Below are 17,804 nucleotides of genomic sequence, written 5' to 3'. Positions count from 1 at the left end.
GTTACGTCGATACATCGACAAATCGAATATCGTCCATATTGTGAATGAGTCAAACATCGATAGTTCCACCACTGCGTTTGGTATTTTCACATATTCATATAGAAAGAAAAAATAAATACGCTCGATATATTAACATTTTCATGTTACCGATCGATAGTTCGCGAATAGACGATTAAACTGTGAGCGAGTCCAGCTAACCGATAATATAATCGAGTGTCTATCAGTCCCATTACTTTGTTCGTTTTGTTTTATTCGTTTTTTTGTTTGCCCTGTAGTGACCAGAAATGTCGACATTAAATCGTCCCAAGTCGCCGCACACGCCCACGACAATCAAGAAGGGCGAAAAGGAGGATAGCTTTTGGGATAAATTCAGCACACTCGGACGGAAACGCGGCACTCGCGAAGGTGAGCTCCCAATTTGGGATACCGCAGTGAAATCTTCTGAATATGGCCCCATATGGCGAACACTCAGCTCCAACGCCACGACAAATGCACGATTACATGGCCCCATTGAGCCATGCAACAAAGAATCTCACACGCAGCACATTTTCAAGCGTTTGCTCAACGATTCTGTAAGCAGATGTGCACTGTGTCTGCTGGCGATAATAAAAAACATTGCGTCATTTACATATTGTGACGCACACAAACAAACAAAAAGACTCTGATCGCATTGGGTTGCTGTCGGTGTGCACTGTGTGTTTGATTGTGTTAGTGTTTGCGAGAATTGTTTGGTGTTTCTGGGGGTGGGGGGCTATCATATACACTATGACGTCACCATATATTGTTTACACTTGTGCTCTTGGCTACTCGCTTGCTGACACTGTCATTTTTATTGTTGTTTGTTGCACAGTCAAGAAAGTCCAAGAGGAAGGCAAATACGCAATCGACTCCCCAGGCTCGCCCAGTCAGTTCGACATACCGCCCGAGGATTATGCGCTGCGTAAGTACTAGATGAGTAGCCTACTCGAAAATGGAACTTAACTCGCCATTCTCAAATCATTCCCAATAGGCGAGCATGAGCAGCGCGCTGTCATCGATCCCCAATCGAGTAACGATCCGGAGGTGCTAAAACTGCAACAGATACTGATCGATTGGATCAATGATGAGCTCGCCGAGCAGCGCATCATTGTGCAGAAGCTCGATGAGGACATGTACGACGGCCAAGTGCTGCACAAGCTCTGGGAGAAGCTGACCGGCAAGAAACTGGACGTGCCAGAAGTCACACAGTCCGAGCAGGGTCAGCACGAGAAACTGAACATTGTGCTTTCAGCTGTCAATCACGTAAGCTACACAATACTGTGTAAAAAATATTTATATTTAAATATATATTTATAAAAATAATATACCATTTTCAATCGATCGATTTTGAAAACTTGCAAGAGTTATGACAAGCATTCATTGTTCTCCCCTTGCAGACACTTGGTTTCCATCAGAAGATACCGAAATGGTCGGTGGCCAGCGTGCACTCGAAAAATATTGTGGCCATATTGCATTTATTGGTCGCTTTGGTGCGTCATTTCCGTGCACCAGTTCGCCTGCCAGAGAATGTCTTTGTCACCGTGGTGATTGCCGAGATGAGCGCCGGTTTTATGAATGCACAGTAAGCAGTGATTTCTAGTTAACTTCAGTGTATAAAAATGCATTCGTTTGTTTGGTTTGTTTTTGTTTTTTTTTTTTGTGTATAGGAAATATCAGGAGCAAATCACGTCGGAGTACGATGATCTGGGCATGCGTTGCGAGAAGGATGCATTCGATACGTTGATTGACTGTGCACCCGATAAACTGGCCGTTGTGAAGAAGTCGCTGATTACCTTTGTCAACAAGCATTTGGCCAAGCTGAACTTCGAGATCAACGACCTGAACACAGACTTTCGGGATGGCGTCTATCTGTGCCTGCTGATGGGTCTGCTGGGCGGGTTTTTTGTTCCGCTGCACGAGTTCCATCTGACGCCGCAGGATCCCGATCAGATGGTCAACAATGTGGCCTTCGCTTTCGATCTGATGCAGGATGTCGGTCTGCCGAAGCCAAAGGCACGCCCCGAGGACATTGTCAATATGGATCTGAAGTCAACACTACGTGTCCTCTACAGCCTGTTCACCATGTTTAGGGACTACGCTTAGCTGATCTAAACGTCATCCACATTCGGCGTCTTATAACTTTGTTATCAATTAATGATTAATGCATGCCCAAATCGTAAATGGAATTCAACTTCAATGAAACAAAACGAAACAACCCGTGCGTCCTAACTATTTATATTGATTATATGTGTGTGTCTAACCCGTTGCAAGATGCTGGCCCAGTTGGCCGGCAATAAAGCTAACCCGCTCGATTGTTAACTTGTATTTACCATTGATACCATGCCGTAGTTGTTACTAAATGAATTTATACATTACATTTTAATTAATAAATGTGCCTTTGACAATTTAAATTGTTTGTTAGTTCTTTTATAAGTAAGTATAATCAAGACATGCAGACAAAAAGTCTTTTATTTTGGTTGAATTTATAATATTAATTAATACCATGCAATTAATTAGAATTTTTATCGTAATATACAAGTATATACGCAAGCTAATAGCTATTTAGCTTCATGACTTTTCGGAAACATTTCAGAAAGTGGAGTAATATCAAAACACGAATGTTGTGTAATTTTGAACTCGAGTTTTGCGGCACATAATGGCGGATTGCAGCAGTGTGCATTAACGCCGCGCACTTTTGCGCTTACATAGCAAATCGGCGTTAACAGCGCTGTTAACATAAGCACTCAATATTGCGTTAACGAAAACAGCTGACTGCCTCTGGCTGCCTACCCATGTGCAATTACATCAATCGACGTCACAGCTATCATGGTAAGGTAGCTCGAAATCGAAACGGCGCCCGATTCCACATATATGTCGTCTTCAAAAAGCCGATTTGCGAAAATTGCCAGATCACGATCATAGGATGTCCACATCGACATTTAAGCAAAATTCATCGGAACCGGAGTCACCGGCTGAAGGCACACAATTCAGCGGACACAGAAACAGTAAGCCGGATAGCAATTGTCGCACCTGCAACGATTTCAAGTCATGGTCCAAGCAACAGCGCCTCAACATCTCGGGCACGCAGCCAACAAAGGTGACTTTGAATCAAATTCATTGGACTCCGATTTTACATATTCCCTGCACTTATGTAGGGGGAAACACAAATGGCGGCCAATGAGAAGCTGACTGTTGAGGTTGCTGCGCCGCGAGATGACTGTCCACTGGACAAGAGCCGTTTGGGTGTATTCACATGGGGTCTGCTGCATACCATGGCAGCATATTATGCCGACAATCCCACTGACACTGAGAAACGTGATATGCGAACATTCTTCGATGTACTCTCACGTCTATATCCATGCGATTATTGTGCCAAGGACATTCGTAAAGAGTACGTCTGCAAACACGACAAATAATGAATATATATATAAATTGTATACATGTTGTCTTTGCAGCATTGCAGTAAATCCAGTCAATGTGGATTCGCAAAAGGATCTCGCACAGTGGCTATGCAAGTTCCACAATCGTGTGAATGATAAGCTTGGCAAGCCGTTGTTCGATTGCAGCAAAGTAAATGAGAGGTGGCGTGACGGCTGGCTGGATGGTTCCTGTGACTAGAACTACACATGCAACACACAATACACTCTGCAACTATCCGCCATCCAACCCCTTCCCTCGAACCCTAAACAAACAGCGATGCTGGCAAAATTGCAATCATATATTTTGTACGTATTCGTCAAACACATTCGGACACAATGAAGATGGGGCTCATTTTAAATCCGAAAACTAGTGAAGCTGCTCTGACTTCTAGTTTAATTTCACAGTTGAAGTTGGAGCAAATTATTTGACTGATTATTCCACGGATTGAACGTTTTGTAATTTGCACATATTATAAAAATGTATGTAAGGAGTCAAGAGTTGGCCCCGCAAGAGTTACATTGTGGAACAAAATTCGTATTTTCTGTATTTATGTATTATAACTACCACTTACAAAATGCCCCTTGTCTTATTTGGTGCAAATAAAGACGACAATCGCATTGCATATTTGACTACAGAAGTTGCATCATTTTGTGTACGAACATAAGTGGAGCAATGATTAATTGCTTTCAGGTGAATTTCACAATTTAAATTAGTTGTCACTGTAAATTTCACAGCTAAAATGCACTCTAAGCAAACGAATAGATATATCAAGAAGGTCAATGAGCAAAAAGTTTATGATTATTCACTTCTCGGAGCGAGAGATTAGTCACTCAAGTAGATGATATAAAATATGCTGCGATACGATAGCAGACAAGTTTATGATTATTTTTTATGTTTATTTCAAATGTGGCGCCAAGGTTTGCAGTGCTGCCATATGACATGCCAGTTTTTGCACACTTAAATGAGCAAAATCGTTTCTTAGCGTCATATTTTTCATAAAAATCGAGCAGTAAAATGTGGAACTAAAATGCATTTCAATAATTACATGAATACCAAAATAAAAATAAAAATTAATTTTTAAATTTGTATAATTAATTGTGCTGATTTCCGCTTCAAGATAATTTTATTTGAAGTGGCAACCGTGTTTCTATACTCTCAGCATTTCCGCTATAACTCATTCGTTAAGCTCACATACATTTTCTCCCTCTCTCTCTCTCTCCATCGTTTTCGATTGAACAACGGCGCTGACGCAGATATCGGTCTGCTTTTCGCGTGCTTTTTCAAATCGGCCAACAATTCACATTACGTTGTCGAGCTGAGTAGACGTCCCGGTCTTTTGTTGGTCGCTTTAAATATAAAAGTTTGCGTCGACGCATTTAATTGACACTACTTGCAACTACCTAACGACTATTAAAGAATTAAAGTAAGTTCTGGGTGATCTGGCAGTTAGCAACGGAAAAGGAAACAGACATTGAAATCATGTACATTTCGCAAATAATTGACAAAATCAAAGAGAAGTTACAGCTGAGCGTAAGCCATTAAATGATGTTCATTGCTGTATTTGTTGTTGGTGTGAAGAAGATTATTTCACAAGTTTTGCACACGATGTCCGTACATACACATACATATGTACATACAGCTGTATTGGCACGAACAAATCACACACACACACACTGTTATATGTATATACACAAGCATATACATATTTATATAGACGTTTCCGTGTTTTTGCAAATTTTAGCCGGCAGCAGAAAGATCGTCATGGCGGCAAATTTATTGTTGGCATTCTTTGTACATTTTGTTGAATTTCAGAGAAATTTCGCATAAGGCACATACTGCCAATTATAATTACGTTTAATATCAAATAATATTGATGGTATGCAAATCGTGCCATTTGCCACATATCACAAATACAATAGCTCCCCGCCAGCCAAGAGAAGAGACTCAGTCTGCAAGTCATTCAGTTATTGCATTTTTTACTTTGCTCTCATCTTCTCCAAATTGGAAACTTTTTGGGACCGCCGCCATGTTTGATTGGATTTCGCCATATTTAATTTGCCACTTGCAATTTCAAAGTGTGCTATGTATGTGTGTGCTGTATTTGCATAACTGTAACTTTTGCTTGTGGTTCGCAGATGCCAAAACTTCAGAAGCCAGCACCCGAATTCTCCGGCACCGCCGTGGTCAATGGTCAATTCAAGGACATCAAGTTGAGCGACTACAAGGGCAAATACCTGGTGCTCTTCTTCTACCCATTGGACTTTACGTTTGTATGCCCCACGGAGATTATCGCCTTCTCGGAGCATGCGGCCGAGTTCCGCAAGATAAACTGCGAGGTTATTGGCTGCTCCACGGACAGCCAGTTCACCCATCTCGCCTGGATTAATACGGCACGCAAGCAGGGCGGTTTGGGCAACATGGACATACCCCTGTTGGCCGACAAGTCGATGAAGGTGGCACGCGACTATGGCGTCCTTGACGAGGACACTGGTATTCCATTCCGCGGCCTCTTCATTATCGACGAGCAGCAGAACTTGCGCCAGATAACGATCAACGATTTGCCCGTGGGTCGCAGCGTCGAGGAGACTCTGCGCCTGGTGCAGGCCTTCCAGTACACCGACAAGTATGGCGAGGTGTGCCCAGCCAACTGGAAGCCAGGCCAGAAGACCATGGTGGCCGATCCCACCAAATCCAAGGAGTACTTTGCAAGTGCATCCTAAGTGGATGTGCTCCCCAAAGCAGCTCAAAATTTATCTTGCCTTTTTTTGTGTATTTTGTTGACGTGCGGCGCCTCAACACCGGCTGTTGTTGTTCGGGGAACAGAAATGGAGAGAGGAGAAGCGCATCGAATTGCGCCGCACACAGCACACATAAAACAGAGGCTGCTCATACACACACACACGTTAATGATAATAATATTACATATTTACATATGCTACAAGCTAAGCTGGCTAAATGTAACAAATACCATACCCCCTACACCCCACCCCACCCTCTACACACACATACACAACACATATATATATATATATATAATTTAAGCAGAAAGTAGTAGCAACAAGTTCTGTTTGATGCAACAATAAATCCGTATTGAATAGTAATTAAACACGTGCTTCTCTCTACGCTTCCTACGCCCATTTATCATCAATTATTGTATCACAGCTTTTGGCCCGTTGTTGCCGACCAACCAGCCGGCTAGCCAGCCAGCAGCAGCAGACGTCGACAACGGCCTGGTTCAGTGGTTAGTCGTTCGACTTTGCCTTATCTGGCGGCTGGCTCTCTGCACGTTCCAACTTATGAATTAAGTTCTGTCTGGCCACGATAACAATTGTGAAATGTTGATAAAGACTCGCGTAATAATAAATACTATTAACATACAAAGATGACGCGCGCCTGATCAGCGTCTTAATTATCTCTCCATGCGTCCCATTCACAAAGCAGGTAGTTCTCTGTTCTGTGGCCCACTGCCCAAGTGCCGTTACCGGTTTTTCTTTTCCTTTTCATTTCATTTCGTTGCGCTTTTTCGTTTTGCAGCAGCAGCGGCAACAGTAGGCGATGTGCATGCGATAACACAGTGCTCGCTCGTTAATGTGAACGCCGCATAGCAATAATGTGACTTCAAAATTGCAATCTGAATTTTTAAAATTCATATATTGTTATGCAAAATAAATAACGACAGATTCAGCTTGAAAATAAGTTTTGCAGTACTAGGCATCAAATTACGATTTCTGGATGTTTGTACTTTTCAAATTTCTACTGTATTTATTTTTCAAGCCCCCCAGGGGTCCGCTTTCGCTTCGAGTCAGCATCAAAGCGCTTGTCTTTGTTCTTATTACTATTGCTTTTGTTGTTATTGTTGTGATTCTAGCGCATCACGCGTTATGCCATTTAAGACAAGGTCTACTTCCCCGTCTCTTTTTCCAAACTAGTTTCTTACACAAAAACATACAACAGAGAGGGAGAGAGAGAGAGAGAGAGAGAGAACACGCAGGCAAAGGCACATGCTGCTATCTCCGTCGAACCTTCCAGAAATCGAAACCCTTTCAAATACTTTGCCGGCTGTATTGCTTTTGTATAATGTATGATGTATGCATGTACATACACATACAAAAAATAGATGCATATATATATATATACATAAATATATACATATGTATGTACATATTTTACCTCTGGGTATTTCAAACGGTGTTTGTCAGTTGCTGAAAAAGTTGATAAATTGCTTATTTCAACAAGTGTGTGTCTGTCTGAGTGTGTAGATGTGTATACAACATTTACTCACAGTTTGAATTTGTGTGTGTGTGTGTGCACAATTAATCCTTGACTGTAACTTTAAAATACTTACAAATGTTATTCAATTTATATGTACATTTGTATAATTGTATATCTGCAGCTATCAGTGCAAATGATTGTAATGATAAATTCTCATTTGAAATTGCGCCCAAGTAATGAAATGCCTTTCAAAACAATTATCTTAATTATTGCGTAGCTGATTCACAGCAGGTGTACTTCAAGTTCTTGTCTATCGCAAATTAAATAAACTTTGCTCGACTTATGAAAGCCGCTGCAAAAAGGCGGGAAACAACAGCAACATTTTGAACGGCATCAATTTCATAAGAAATGGCAGTAAACTTCGACTATTTCCTATGCTCAAAAACAAAAAAAAAATCGTAATCTTCATTATCGTCATCATCGTTATCATTAACATCAGCGGATTGGGGGCGCTTGAGGTCGTTAGAGCTAAAGCTCTCGCAAAATGAAAGGTCTTGCAATCCAAAGGTCATCTGTGGCATTACAGCCAGTCAGTCACGGCAGGCGAGTAAGTGAAGATTGACGTTTTTTTTTTTTACCAAACAAATCGATAAGCGTGTTTCCAATTTCGAATGTTTATGAGTTCATTCCATAGTTTTGTAGACAAAAGAAATGCGCAGATAGAGTAACCGCAAGTACATATGTATATAGTACATATATGATATATGCACTTCTCTTCACATACAGCTGTGTGGTTTGTCGAGCAGTATATATTATTATTGCTTTTTGCCGCAAATATTTATGGGGTGCTTTGATACAATAACAATACAATATATATATATATATATATATATATATATATATATATATATATATATATATATATATATATATATATATATATATATATATATATGTATATATATATATACATATATATAAATGCCTGCTTACTGACATACATATATACATAGTGAGGAACTGATAAGGGTAGAGTCGCTGTCGTAATATTCGCCATTAGAATGCCGTGTGGAAAAAAGCATACAGAATTGCTTATGTACAAAATGCATTTGCACATATTTCATATTTTGGCGCCGGCCATTTTGGATCAAATATGGGCAATTGCACACGTACAAACTGGTAATTAAATATGCTCACGGCTCTGACATGGACAATAAGTGCGCTAGGCTGGATGTGGGTGTTGTTGATAAAGAAAAATAAAAATGAGTGGCTTTGGGCCCCTAATCAATCAATCATCAATCTAGACAGCATTCCTTGGCGACACGCAACGCTGGTGTTTAGTTGCTTTCGCTTTAGCCGGGCTTTTACAATTGGCACTTAATCACAGTTCAATTATCGTTAATTACTATTGATCCAAGTGCTTTGCGTGTTGTGACCAAAGTGGCAGTTGTAAATTGAAAAAGTAACCACTTTTAATTAAAGGCGACTTCGACGAGTTGATTATCGATTATTAATATCCCCCAAAGTATGCAGCATATTTATTGTAAGTAGTAGGCGAGCTGCCAACGTGTTTCAAATACACTTTGTTAATAAAATTATGCATTAGGCACGCCAACTCATGCGCTGTTTAAATATTTTAAATACATTAAATAACCATTGGCAATTCTTGGAATTGGAATTTGTACTTTTCTGCCTATTTGATTTCCGGTCCTTAAGTCAACCCGTTTAATGAGTTCTTATTCACTTCTACCTCAACCAAATAGCTTTATAATTTTATTCTCGGTAGCATTACCTCATAGACAAATATATTTTCCCATTTTAAGTATACGATTGGAATGTCAATTGAATTAAAAACTCAAAATTTGCCCAAACCAACTTGATTCACTTGATTATACTTTTTATGATGGTAAACTTCGACTGGGATAGCTCACAGACGAATTTACCGATTTGTAGATTCGCCACATCTAGCTTAAGGGATATGTGAGCAAAGAAAATTCGATTGTTATTAAAAATTATGTATTAATCATTTTATTTCGCGTTTTCTTGTTTTGTTTCATTCTTTGCTGTCTTTGAATGAGCGATGATGGTGTTTTGTTTTTAGTTTATTTATTTTTCGCGACGGGGAAATAAAACAATTTTTACATATGTAAAACTCCCCACACACACAAAATAACTTTTAAGATCTTCCTGGCTCGTCCTACTTGCTCCAGAAGAGACAATTTAGAAGAAGAACCCAAGGATTTTGCCTCCCAGATGTTTTCTCCTGGCCTCTTCGTGATCCATAATGCCACCGGATGTGGTCAACACGACATAGCCAAACTGACGCGACGGCAGCAGATTGTTGGTCCATTTCTCGATGTCATTGATGGGGACATCGAAGCGCGGCGAGATGACGCCACATTTGTTGAGGCGTCCGGTCAGATTGACCACGATCTTGCCGGAACGATGATCATCAACAATTTCGAATTCGCCAATGTATCCGTGCTTCATCATCACAGTGAGGAACTTGATGATGACTTTGGAGCAGGGACGCAACAGCACCTGACGCTTGCCGCGCTTCTCGGCATTGTTGATGCACTTCAGGGCATCGGCCAATACGTTCATACGCACCATGGCTGCAATTAGGTACAAATTAATATATTTCTCACACCAAACAGTAAACAAGATTAAACAAAAACCAACAAAAAAAAAAACACGTGCAGATGCGTTGCCTTGAAAATATATTTTGTGCCAACCTCTCCCCTACCCTCCCTCCTTTCCCACAAGCAATTTATCGACGAGGAGTCATGCACAGTGTTGCACAGAGAAGTTTGTGCCCGGGACTATGTAAACAACAACAATGCATTGCAATGCTTGCCAATTCTTATGCTCAATTATTATGCGTAGAAATGCAATTCGATTTGCCTGGTATTCTGGCGTTTAGTTAGTGGTGCCCACTTTCAGAAATCCAAGTAACAGCGACAACAAAAAAAAAACAGCTGATGCTGTCAAACATGGCGGCACAACGGCAGTCTTTTTAACGTTGCCTCACAGAAACAATAAAAAAAATATATTAAAAAAATTGAGTGCTGCCGTTTGAGTTGCATTGTTGTCAAATGCGCGCAGAAACCGGCAATGTTTGTGAATTGTATGTAGGCCAACTTTTTGCTGTTGTGCCGACGCCGCCAAAACATTGAACTTCAATTCATACACAATAAAAAAAATAAGTTTTTGCACATAATTTTCAAGGCACACGCACAAAATTCATAGCGCAAAGGAATCCAGCGATCTTTTCTCAATATATGCTATGTTTGTTTCAAGTTTTTTGGTAAAATCTAACGCGGATTACCTAAGATTTAATTTTGTGATTTTTAACACAAATTTACACGACCGCGAACGTATCGGAAAAGAGGAAGTCCGTCTTGCCGCATTTGACAGCTGCAGCTGTCAGTGGTGAGCGCACACGCAGAGTTGCTCAGAGCGCTGAGTTGCTTTGGAATAATTCAGTGTTAGGCAAATTTAACCATCACTAAATCGGGTTTCTGTATTTGTCAACACCACAACTCTAACAAAATGTCCAAACAGTGAGTATTTATAATTTTTATTGTATTTCTTTTTAAACTTAAGCAAAATCCCACAGATTTGGCCTTATAATACCGGGACAGCAAAAGAAGCAAGCAGTAAATCCAACACGCCCCCCAACCAGGCCATCTATATTCGATGAAAGTAGCAACAGCTCGGCCAGTGATAATGAAGCCGGTGCGCCTCAAATGCGTCCCACTGGGAAACCTGGAGTGATTAGTGCGCCCAGTCTTATGGAGCGTCGCAAGGCACGCAACATGCAGGAGAAAGCCTTGGCCGAGGACCCAACTATTTTCCAGTATGACGAGCTGTATGACGAGATGGACAATAAACGCGAAGAGGCCAAGGAGACTAAACGGCTGGAGCCTCGAAAGGCCAAGTACATTGGTCGGCTGATGGAGCATGCAGAGCGACGCAAACTGGAGAACGAGTTGCGCATTGAGCGTCAAGTGCAGAAGGAACGCGAGGCGGAGGGCGAAACGTACAAGGACAAGGAGACATATGTGACAGCGGCGTATCGCAAAAAGCTTGAATCGATACGGCAGCTGCAGGAGCAGGATCAGCGAGACGAATATCTAGAAGCTATAGGCGATGTAACAAAACAAAAGGATCTCGATGGTTTCTACAGGCATATCTATGAACAGAAATTGGGCACTCAAGAGTCGGTGCTTAAGCCAAAGACTGCGCCCAGCACCAGTGAAGTGGCCTATAAACCGATCAAGTCTGATGTGGGCAGCTCAAGCAAAAAGCGAAGTTATCGAAGGCGTCGCTCCTCTGAGGATGATGAGAATCCAGTACCGAATACACCTGAAGTCACAGACAAGGCCCATCTGCCCAACAACATTGATGCCGACTCAGACTTTAGCATCGATGAGTCCAGCGATGAGGAGGAGAAGCAGCAGCAACAACTGCAGGCAGAAAATGCGAAACCAGCAGCGAACAGAAGTGTTGCCAAAACGGCACTCAAATTAAAGGCGTCGCACAGTCCACAAACAGATTCCACCGATAAGGAAAAGCAGCCCAAACCTCAACCAGATCCAAAACCAGAACCCTCATCTGAATCCGAATCCGAGAGTGCTTCGGTTAAAGAGGTCGGCGAGGATGTGCCGACAGTTGTGAAAACGCCCATCGATCGCACTCACATTTGGCGTAAGCGCACCATCGGTGAAGTATTCGATGCTGCCCTCGCCCGCTACCATGAGCGCAAATTGGCCAGATCTGCATGATCCTCATTATTTGTAAATGAAACGGCAAACCCGAAGCATAACTATGCCCGAATACAGACCCTGTTTGCTTATTATTTTATTGTTAAGTAGAGACAAACTTATATAAATATATATATATATATATGGACATGAATTATGTGTGCGCTTCCTTTGCGCCAATATTTTGCTATTAGGCATTTGCATAGCCCAGAAAAAACGAAAAAGAAGAGAAAGCGACAAAGATATTCCTTTTTTCCACAAAAATAAGGGATGAAAAGAAACTAAACAAAGAGCTAGTTGGCGTAAGTTTATTTTTTTTATTTATTTAGTTTTTCCTTTAGCCGCAAATTCTGCAAATCCCTTTTATAAATAGGTGTGTCCGCCATAAAAGCGAAAGCCGACATAGCTGAGCTGCTGACATCGTTGAGAGCCGTTGCCATCAGTTGCCATCCTTTCCAGCGCAGCGCGTCTGCAATGCAACAATACACACACACACACACACACACACACACATGCACAACCACATACATAACATATATATATATATATACATATATATATATATATATATACATATATATATATATATATACATATATATATATATATATGCATATATGTATGTGCATAGGAACGTGGTGCTGTCAGTAGCATTTCTTTACTTTTGACGTTGTCAACGTTCGTGTTTACGTTCACCTCCTCTTGTGCGTCCTCGTGCTCGCCCTCGTCCTCGTCCTCATCTTCGTCCTCGTCCTCGTCCTAGTCGTCTTGTCAGTGAAATTAATAGCGAAATCCATTTTCCATTTGGCAACGGTGGCTTCGTTCCACCTTTGTGTTTCGCACACTTGCTGTTGGCGCTGACTGCATTTGGGCCACCCAACCAACTGTCTCGCATGTGCGCTCTGTTTTATTCATGTTACTTACCACTTACCTTACCTATGCCTTCTTGCAAGTGCATCGCGTCTTTGGTCCTCCTGCCTCTTGGATTGGGTCATCAATCACATGTTGGGGTTGGCATTGCTTTCTTTTTGTTGTTGTTGTCGTTGAGATTTGTACTATATTTTAGGCAAATTAATATGAAATTCGCTTAGCCCCCAACCACCAACCACCAACCACAATGGAAAGAAGAGTGGGGAAGCGCTATAATACTATTACATAGTATCTTGGCATCTCTCTCTACGCCATGCAACTGATCTCAACGGAGCATTGTATCTCTTTCTAAAATGCCTTCGTTGATTCTCATTTTCCTTTAATATTCTTCCATGTGCATTCTGTGCAAAGGCAACAGCAATAAATAATGTAGTTCACACACATGGATACATAGATACATAGATGCATGGGTTATTATCTAACCCCGTGTGGCCCAATTGTGTTGCTTCGCTGCAGTTACTTCTCCCAATTGCCCAATGACCTAATCAATTTGTGATCATAATTACTTGGCTTTGGTTTTGGCCATCCGCCTTTGGCCTTTGGCGCATTCCAAAATCGCACAGTTTCAATCTGGGGCCAGGACAAAGCAACCACAGGCACTGGGCAAACAATGCTGCCGACTGCTGCCAGTGCAGGAATAATGCCGAGTAAAGGCTTAAAGATGTGATCATTCACGTGTAAATTCAATTATCAAAATTTCCAATGCCTTGCCTTGAGCTGCTGCTGCTGCTGCTGCTCCTGCTCCTGGTCAGTTGGCCAACTTGGAGCCCTGGCTTGTGCATGGACGTGTGTGCGTGTGCGTATATGTGTCTGTGTGGCTGTGTGTATGCCTGCGTGTGTGCGTGCAGTGATTTATATGTGCAGCGGACGTAGACCAAGTAGATGGCAGGCAGAGTTGCAGGCGCGTCCAAAATTTCGCTGCAATGGACAGCAACGTGTAATGAAAAACTGCGCATGGTAGAAGGAGAAGAAGATGTGGTTGGAGGTGTGTGTGTGCGGGGGGAGGGGGTAGGGTATTAGGGGGGTGTATTAGAGGCTGTAGGTCGGCTGCTTGTCGTCAAGGCGACATGAAAACCACACACACACACACACACACACACACACACACACACACACACACACACACATGCACACAGCGCATCTCTTTGTATCTGTGTGTGTGTGTGTGTGTGTAAGGGGGTGTGCTTGTGTGTGTGGGCGTTGGCTGCCTAATAAGCAGGAAATTAAAATGTTATATGCATTGCTGTTGCCCCTTGGCTGCTGCAGCTGCTCGTCTTTCAGTGGCATTGTCAACTCTGCCACTGCTGCTGCTGCTGCTGCTACTGCTACTGCGGCTGTGGCTGCTGTTTTCCTTTTTTCATTGTGGCTTCTGCGGGACGCGCGCACGCCTTGAAGTATGCATTATTTTTACGTGTCAGTGCGCATTTTTGGCATAATTGAAGCACAAACAGCGCTGCCTGCCTCCCTGTTCGGCTGCTGGCTGCTGGCTGCTGACTGCTCTGAAGGTCGCTCTGGCGACATGACATTGCGTAAACGCCACCGACTCAGCAGAGTCCACCCGCCCCCAAGAATTGTAGACTACTTCAAGTTTTGCCAGTTGGCAGTTTCACAGTAAGGCGAGCATCGAATCGTTTTGTCGAACTACGCTGATTTAACAATAACAACAATATCAATGGCAAAGTCTTGTGGCTGGTTACTGTCACCCGACATCATCCAACACATATGCAATTACAGTATTCACTCGCTAGCTGTAACTATAACTATAACAAGTCGCAAACGTCTTCTACTTCATTTTAAGTTGAATAATATTAACAGATTAGAAGATTAAAGCATTTAATCAATATTTGACTAGAGGTTTGAGAACCAACAACAATTCTAATTTTATGGAGTTAGAGCTCTCATCGGCAAGTGATGAATAATGACTTGGGCGACAATTTTGTGAAATAGGTTTCAGCATCGCCTGCTGCATCTTAAGCTTGAGCTTGAGCTTCAGGTTCAGCTTGAGATTCCATTTCCTGCTCGGTGTTACGCATGGGTGTCACTGACTGCCTACCTACTGCGCCTGCTTCGGTTAGGTTAGGGACGTCAATGTGGGAGCTGGTCGTTCTGCGCGAAACCTAATTAAAACTGCTTTATTATGCAATTAATGTCGAGATAATATCGCATTCGCATTGTGCTGCACTGCACCAGAAACAAAAAAAGGCTCTTGACAGGGTGGGGTAAGATAGAGTATACGATGCATAAGCTGTACACAGAGTGCACTCTGTGTATAGTGCACAGTGCACCCTGCAACCCCCAAAGCCCGGTGTACACCCTGTCATCGTATTCAGTTTCGGTGTGGGTCAAAGTCAGAACTTTGGTTAGTTTTGCAGCCTTTTTGTTCGCGTCTCCGTTTCTCTTTGCTCTCCCATTGTTGACAATTATTTTGCATAAATTTGTGAGTGGCCAAAACAGTGTAGCAAAATTGTCTTTTTATATGGAGGCAATTGGCTGCCCAGTCATCACCCTGTGGGTGCCGCTGGGCGTTGGGTGGGTGGTTGGTTGGGTGATTTGCTTGTTTGAGGGCGATGTTCTCTTGGCTCTTGTCTTTGCTTTGCCCTGATTTATGCGCATTTTGTGTTTTGGCCCAAAAGGCGATGCGATGCGATCCGATGCGCTGTAAATGTCCTGGTCAGCTCCCCGGCGCCCTGCTTCAGCTTTATCTTCCAGTCTTCCCACACACTCACACACATTCACTCGCAAAGAATGCTAATTTATTGCAGTTGATTTTAATAACTTTGCCAGTTTTGCTAAGCAACAACGCCCAGATAACTGTTCTCAACTTTATTGAGTCTGTGTATATTCGGTGTGTGCGAGTGTGGAGTATGTGTGTGTATGAGTGTGAGCAGCTGACTTGGGTGTGCATAAAATTGGTACATTTAATAAGCCTTGTGCTCTCTGACTCCCTCTCTATCTTCATTTTAATTGCCTTCTGATGGCAATATACGTATATTTTGGACGTTGACACATCGCCCATTGCACCACATGTTGAAGTGCAAGACACAAGGTGATCTTATATGTAACTACAAACTGATCAGGCAATCGTCTAAATTAGTCAGTACAGGGTGTGAAGTGCCAAGCTGCTCCTAACGAACAGCGGTTGATGGACACGGTCTGAGTTTGACGCCTTCTCAGCCAGCTCGTGGAGCGTTCAGTTTGGCATGTCCCGGGTTGAATAGAAAATTCGTAATTGCAATTATAATTATCTCGCTTTCATATTATTCGTTAGGGCTACACACACATTTAACATTCAACTGCAACTCGTCGTTAGAGTTGCCCTAATTTGGCATTGGACACAAACAAAATCAGAAGCAACAACAGCAACTCTGCACGTGCTGTCTCCCTGTCTGTCTGTTCCCCAGTCACCCTATCTCTCTGTCTCTTCTCCACTGGCCATTGCCCACTGGCGGCTGGGCTGGGCTCGGATGGGGTTGCCCAACTGTCGAATTGGCCGAGCATCTGTTCATCTGCTGACTGCTGCACAGTTGTTGGCCCAATAATAGTGCAACTAATTTGTACAAATTCCCACTCACTTAATACTTTAACGGACTCGCCCCTGATGCTGATGCCCAATGCTAAATTGTTGCGGACTTCAATGTTAAAATATGCAACGGCTTTTCAACAATTTATAACAATTTACCCATAAATAAAAATATCCATATATATGTTTGGAATTTTGTTGTGTTTTTGTTTTGTGTGTGTTTAATAGGCACAAACTTTGCACGCAAAGTTAAGCGGGTATTTGTTGGAAACGCGAAAGAGAGGGTCGTGTGGGAGGGGGAGGGGGAGGGGGTCTAGTAGGAGGCAGATTTGCCTGAAATTCAATTGAAAATTGCATTGAAATAATTTGCCATTTTGCATTATTGTGTACATTGCACATACATATGTACGTACACACAAAGTCTAAATGTAAATGTGCTTGTATTTTATATTCGCACAATTTGAATTTTCGCAATTTATTTGCTTTGACTCTTCAACTTGCAAACAGCAGCTGGAATTATAAAATTTTGTTTCAATCGCTTTTGTTGTAATTGTTGTGGCCAAAATGGAATTGTAAGCCCCAATTCGCAGGTCCGGAACAGCAGCCAAATACCAACGGCAACAGAAATAAAAGTCAAACGCAACTAAACTCAACTCAACTAAACTCAACTAAACTAAGCCAAACCCTGAAAATGCTATATGGCTGCGCTTGGGGATTTCTGGTTAAGCAAATGCAATCAAGCCACAAACATGATTGCAGTTATGAATATGATGAAGGAGTTGAATGAATTGCTTTAAGCACACGATTACCTTCAATTTTGCGACTACGATAATTGTTAGTTTCATCAATCATCATTTTTATGTAGCATTATTCAGCATTGGCTTCCTTGGGATGAACTGAATTCAGGACTATGAGTCACCCTGTGCCCACTTCAGCTC

The 17,804-nt window shown here is 42.1% G+C and overlaps 5 protein-coding genes across 5 annotated transcripts; 4 read left to right on the top strand and 1 right to left on the bottom strand.

The window, feature by feature from the left end:
• The first annotated feature begins 140 nt into the window (after nucleotides 1-140).
• Nucleotides 141-2,423, top strand: LOC6569229 (beta-parvin). Its single transcript, XM_001995521.3, has 5 exons — nucleotides 141-405; nucleotides 851-940; nucleotides 1,010-1,281; nucleotides 1,416-1,600; nucleotides 1,686-2,423. The coding sequence occupies exons 1-5, from the start codon at nucleotides 285-287 to the stop codon at nucleotides 2,119-2,121; spliced, it is 1,104 nt and encodes a 367-aa protein (XP_001995557.1). The 5' UTR covers nucleotides 141-284; the 3' UTR covers nucleotides 2,122-2,423.
• Nucleotides 2,424-2,811: 388 nt separating this feature from the next.
• On the top strand, nucleotides 2,812-4,067 carry LOC6569220 (FAD-linked sulfhydryl oxidase ALR). The gene is made up of 3 exons (XM_032741313.1): nucleotides 2,812-3,115; nucleotides 3,174-3,409; nucleotides 3,474-4,067. The coding sequence occupies exons 1-3, from the start codon at nucleotides 2,942-2,944 to the stop codon at nucleotides 3,634-3,636; spliced, it is 573 nt and encodes a 190-aa protein (XP_032597204.1). The 5' UTR covers nucleotides 2,812-2,941; the 3' UTR covers nucleotides 3,637-4,067.
• Nucleotides 4,068-4,753: 686 nt separating this feature from the next.
• LOC116805973 (peroxiredoxin 1) lies at nucleotides 4,754-6,539 on the top strand. Its single transcript, XM_032741419.2, has 2 exons — nucleotides 4,754-4,861; nucleotides 5,574-6,539. The coding sequence occupies exon 2, from the start codon at nucleotides 5,574-5,576 to the stop codon at nucleotides 6,156-6,158; it is 585 nt and encodes a 194-aa protein (XP_032597310.2). The 5' UTR covers nucleotides 4,754-4,861; the 3' UTR covers nucleotides 6,159-6,539.
• Nucleotides 6,540-9,655: 3,116 nt separating this feature from the next.
• Nucleotides 9,656-11,088, bottom strand: LOC6569219 (40S ribosomal protein S15Aa). Its single transcript, XM_001995519.2, has 2 exons — nucleotides 10,979-11,088; nucleotides 9,656-10,265 (listed from the first exon to the last, which is right to left on the bottom strand). The coding sequence occupies exon 2, from the start codon at nucleotides 10,261-10,263 to the stop codon at nucleotides 9,871-9,873; it is 393 nt and encodes a 130-aa protein (XP_001995555.1). The 5' UTR covers nucleotides 10,264-10,265; nucleotides 10,979-11,088; the 3' UTR covers nucleotides 9,656-9,870.
• Nucleotides 11,089-11,139: 51 nt separating this feature from the next.
• LOC6569218 (nuclear speckle splicing regulatory protein 1) lies at nucleotides 11,140-12,566 on the top strand. Its single transcript, XM_001995518.2, has 2 exons — nucleotides 11,140-11,213; nucleotides 11,270-12,566. The coding sequence occupies exons 1-2, from the start codon at nucleotides 11,203-11,205 to the stop codon at nucleotides 12,435-12,437; spliced, it is 1,179 nt and encodes a 392-aa protein (XP_001995554.1). The 5' UTR covers nucleotides 11,140-11,202; the 3' UTR covers nucleotides 12,438-12,566.
• The last annotated feature ends 5,238 nt before the right edge of the window (nucleotides 12,567-17,804 follow it).

Source organism: Drosophila grimshawi, unplaced genomic scaffold (assembly GCF_018153295.1).
Source record: "Drosophila grimshawi isolate 15287-2541.00 unplaced genomic scaffold, ASM1815329v1 contig_848, whole genome shotgun sequence".
Classification (NCBI taxonomy): Eukaryota; Metazoa; Arthropoda; class Insecta; order Diptera; family Drosophilidae; genus Drosophila; species Drosophila grimshawi.
This window is presented reverse-complemented; position numbering and strand designations above follow the sequence as displayed.

Coding starts and splice junctions, on each gene's coding strand:
- LOC6569229 (XM_001995521.3), top strand. CDS start 285: ATGTCGACATTAAATCGTCCCAAGTCGCCGCACACGCCCACGACAATC. Junction 406..850: donor GAAACGCGGCACTCGCGAAG/GTGAGCTCCCAA, acceptor TTTGTTGCACAG/TCAAGAAAGTCCAAGAGGAA. Junction 1,282..1,415: donor TGCTTTCAGCTGTCAATCAC/GTAAGCTACACA, acceptor CTCCCCTTGCAG/ACACTTGGTTTCCATCAGAA.
- LOC6569220 (XM_032741313.1), top strand. CDS start 2,942: ATGTCCACATCGACATTTAAGCAAAATTCATCGGAACCGGAGTCACCG. Junction 3,116..3,173: donor CGGGCACGCAGCCAACAAAG/GTGACTTTGAAT, acceptor GCACTTATGTAG/GGGGAAACACAAATGGCGGC. Junction 3,410..3,473: donor GCCAAGGACATTCGTAAAGA/GTACGTCTGCAA, acceptor TTGTCTTTGCAG/CATTGCAGTAAATCCAGTCA.
- LOC116805973 (XM_032741419.2), top strand. CDS start 5,574: ATGCCAAAACTTCAGAAGCCAGCACCCGAATTCTCCGGCACCGCCGTG.
- LOC6569219 (XM_001995519.2), bottom strand. CDS start 10,263: ATGGTGCGTATGAACGTATTGGCCGATGCCCTGAAGTGCATCAACAAT.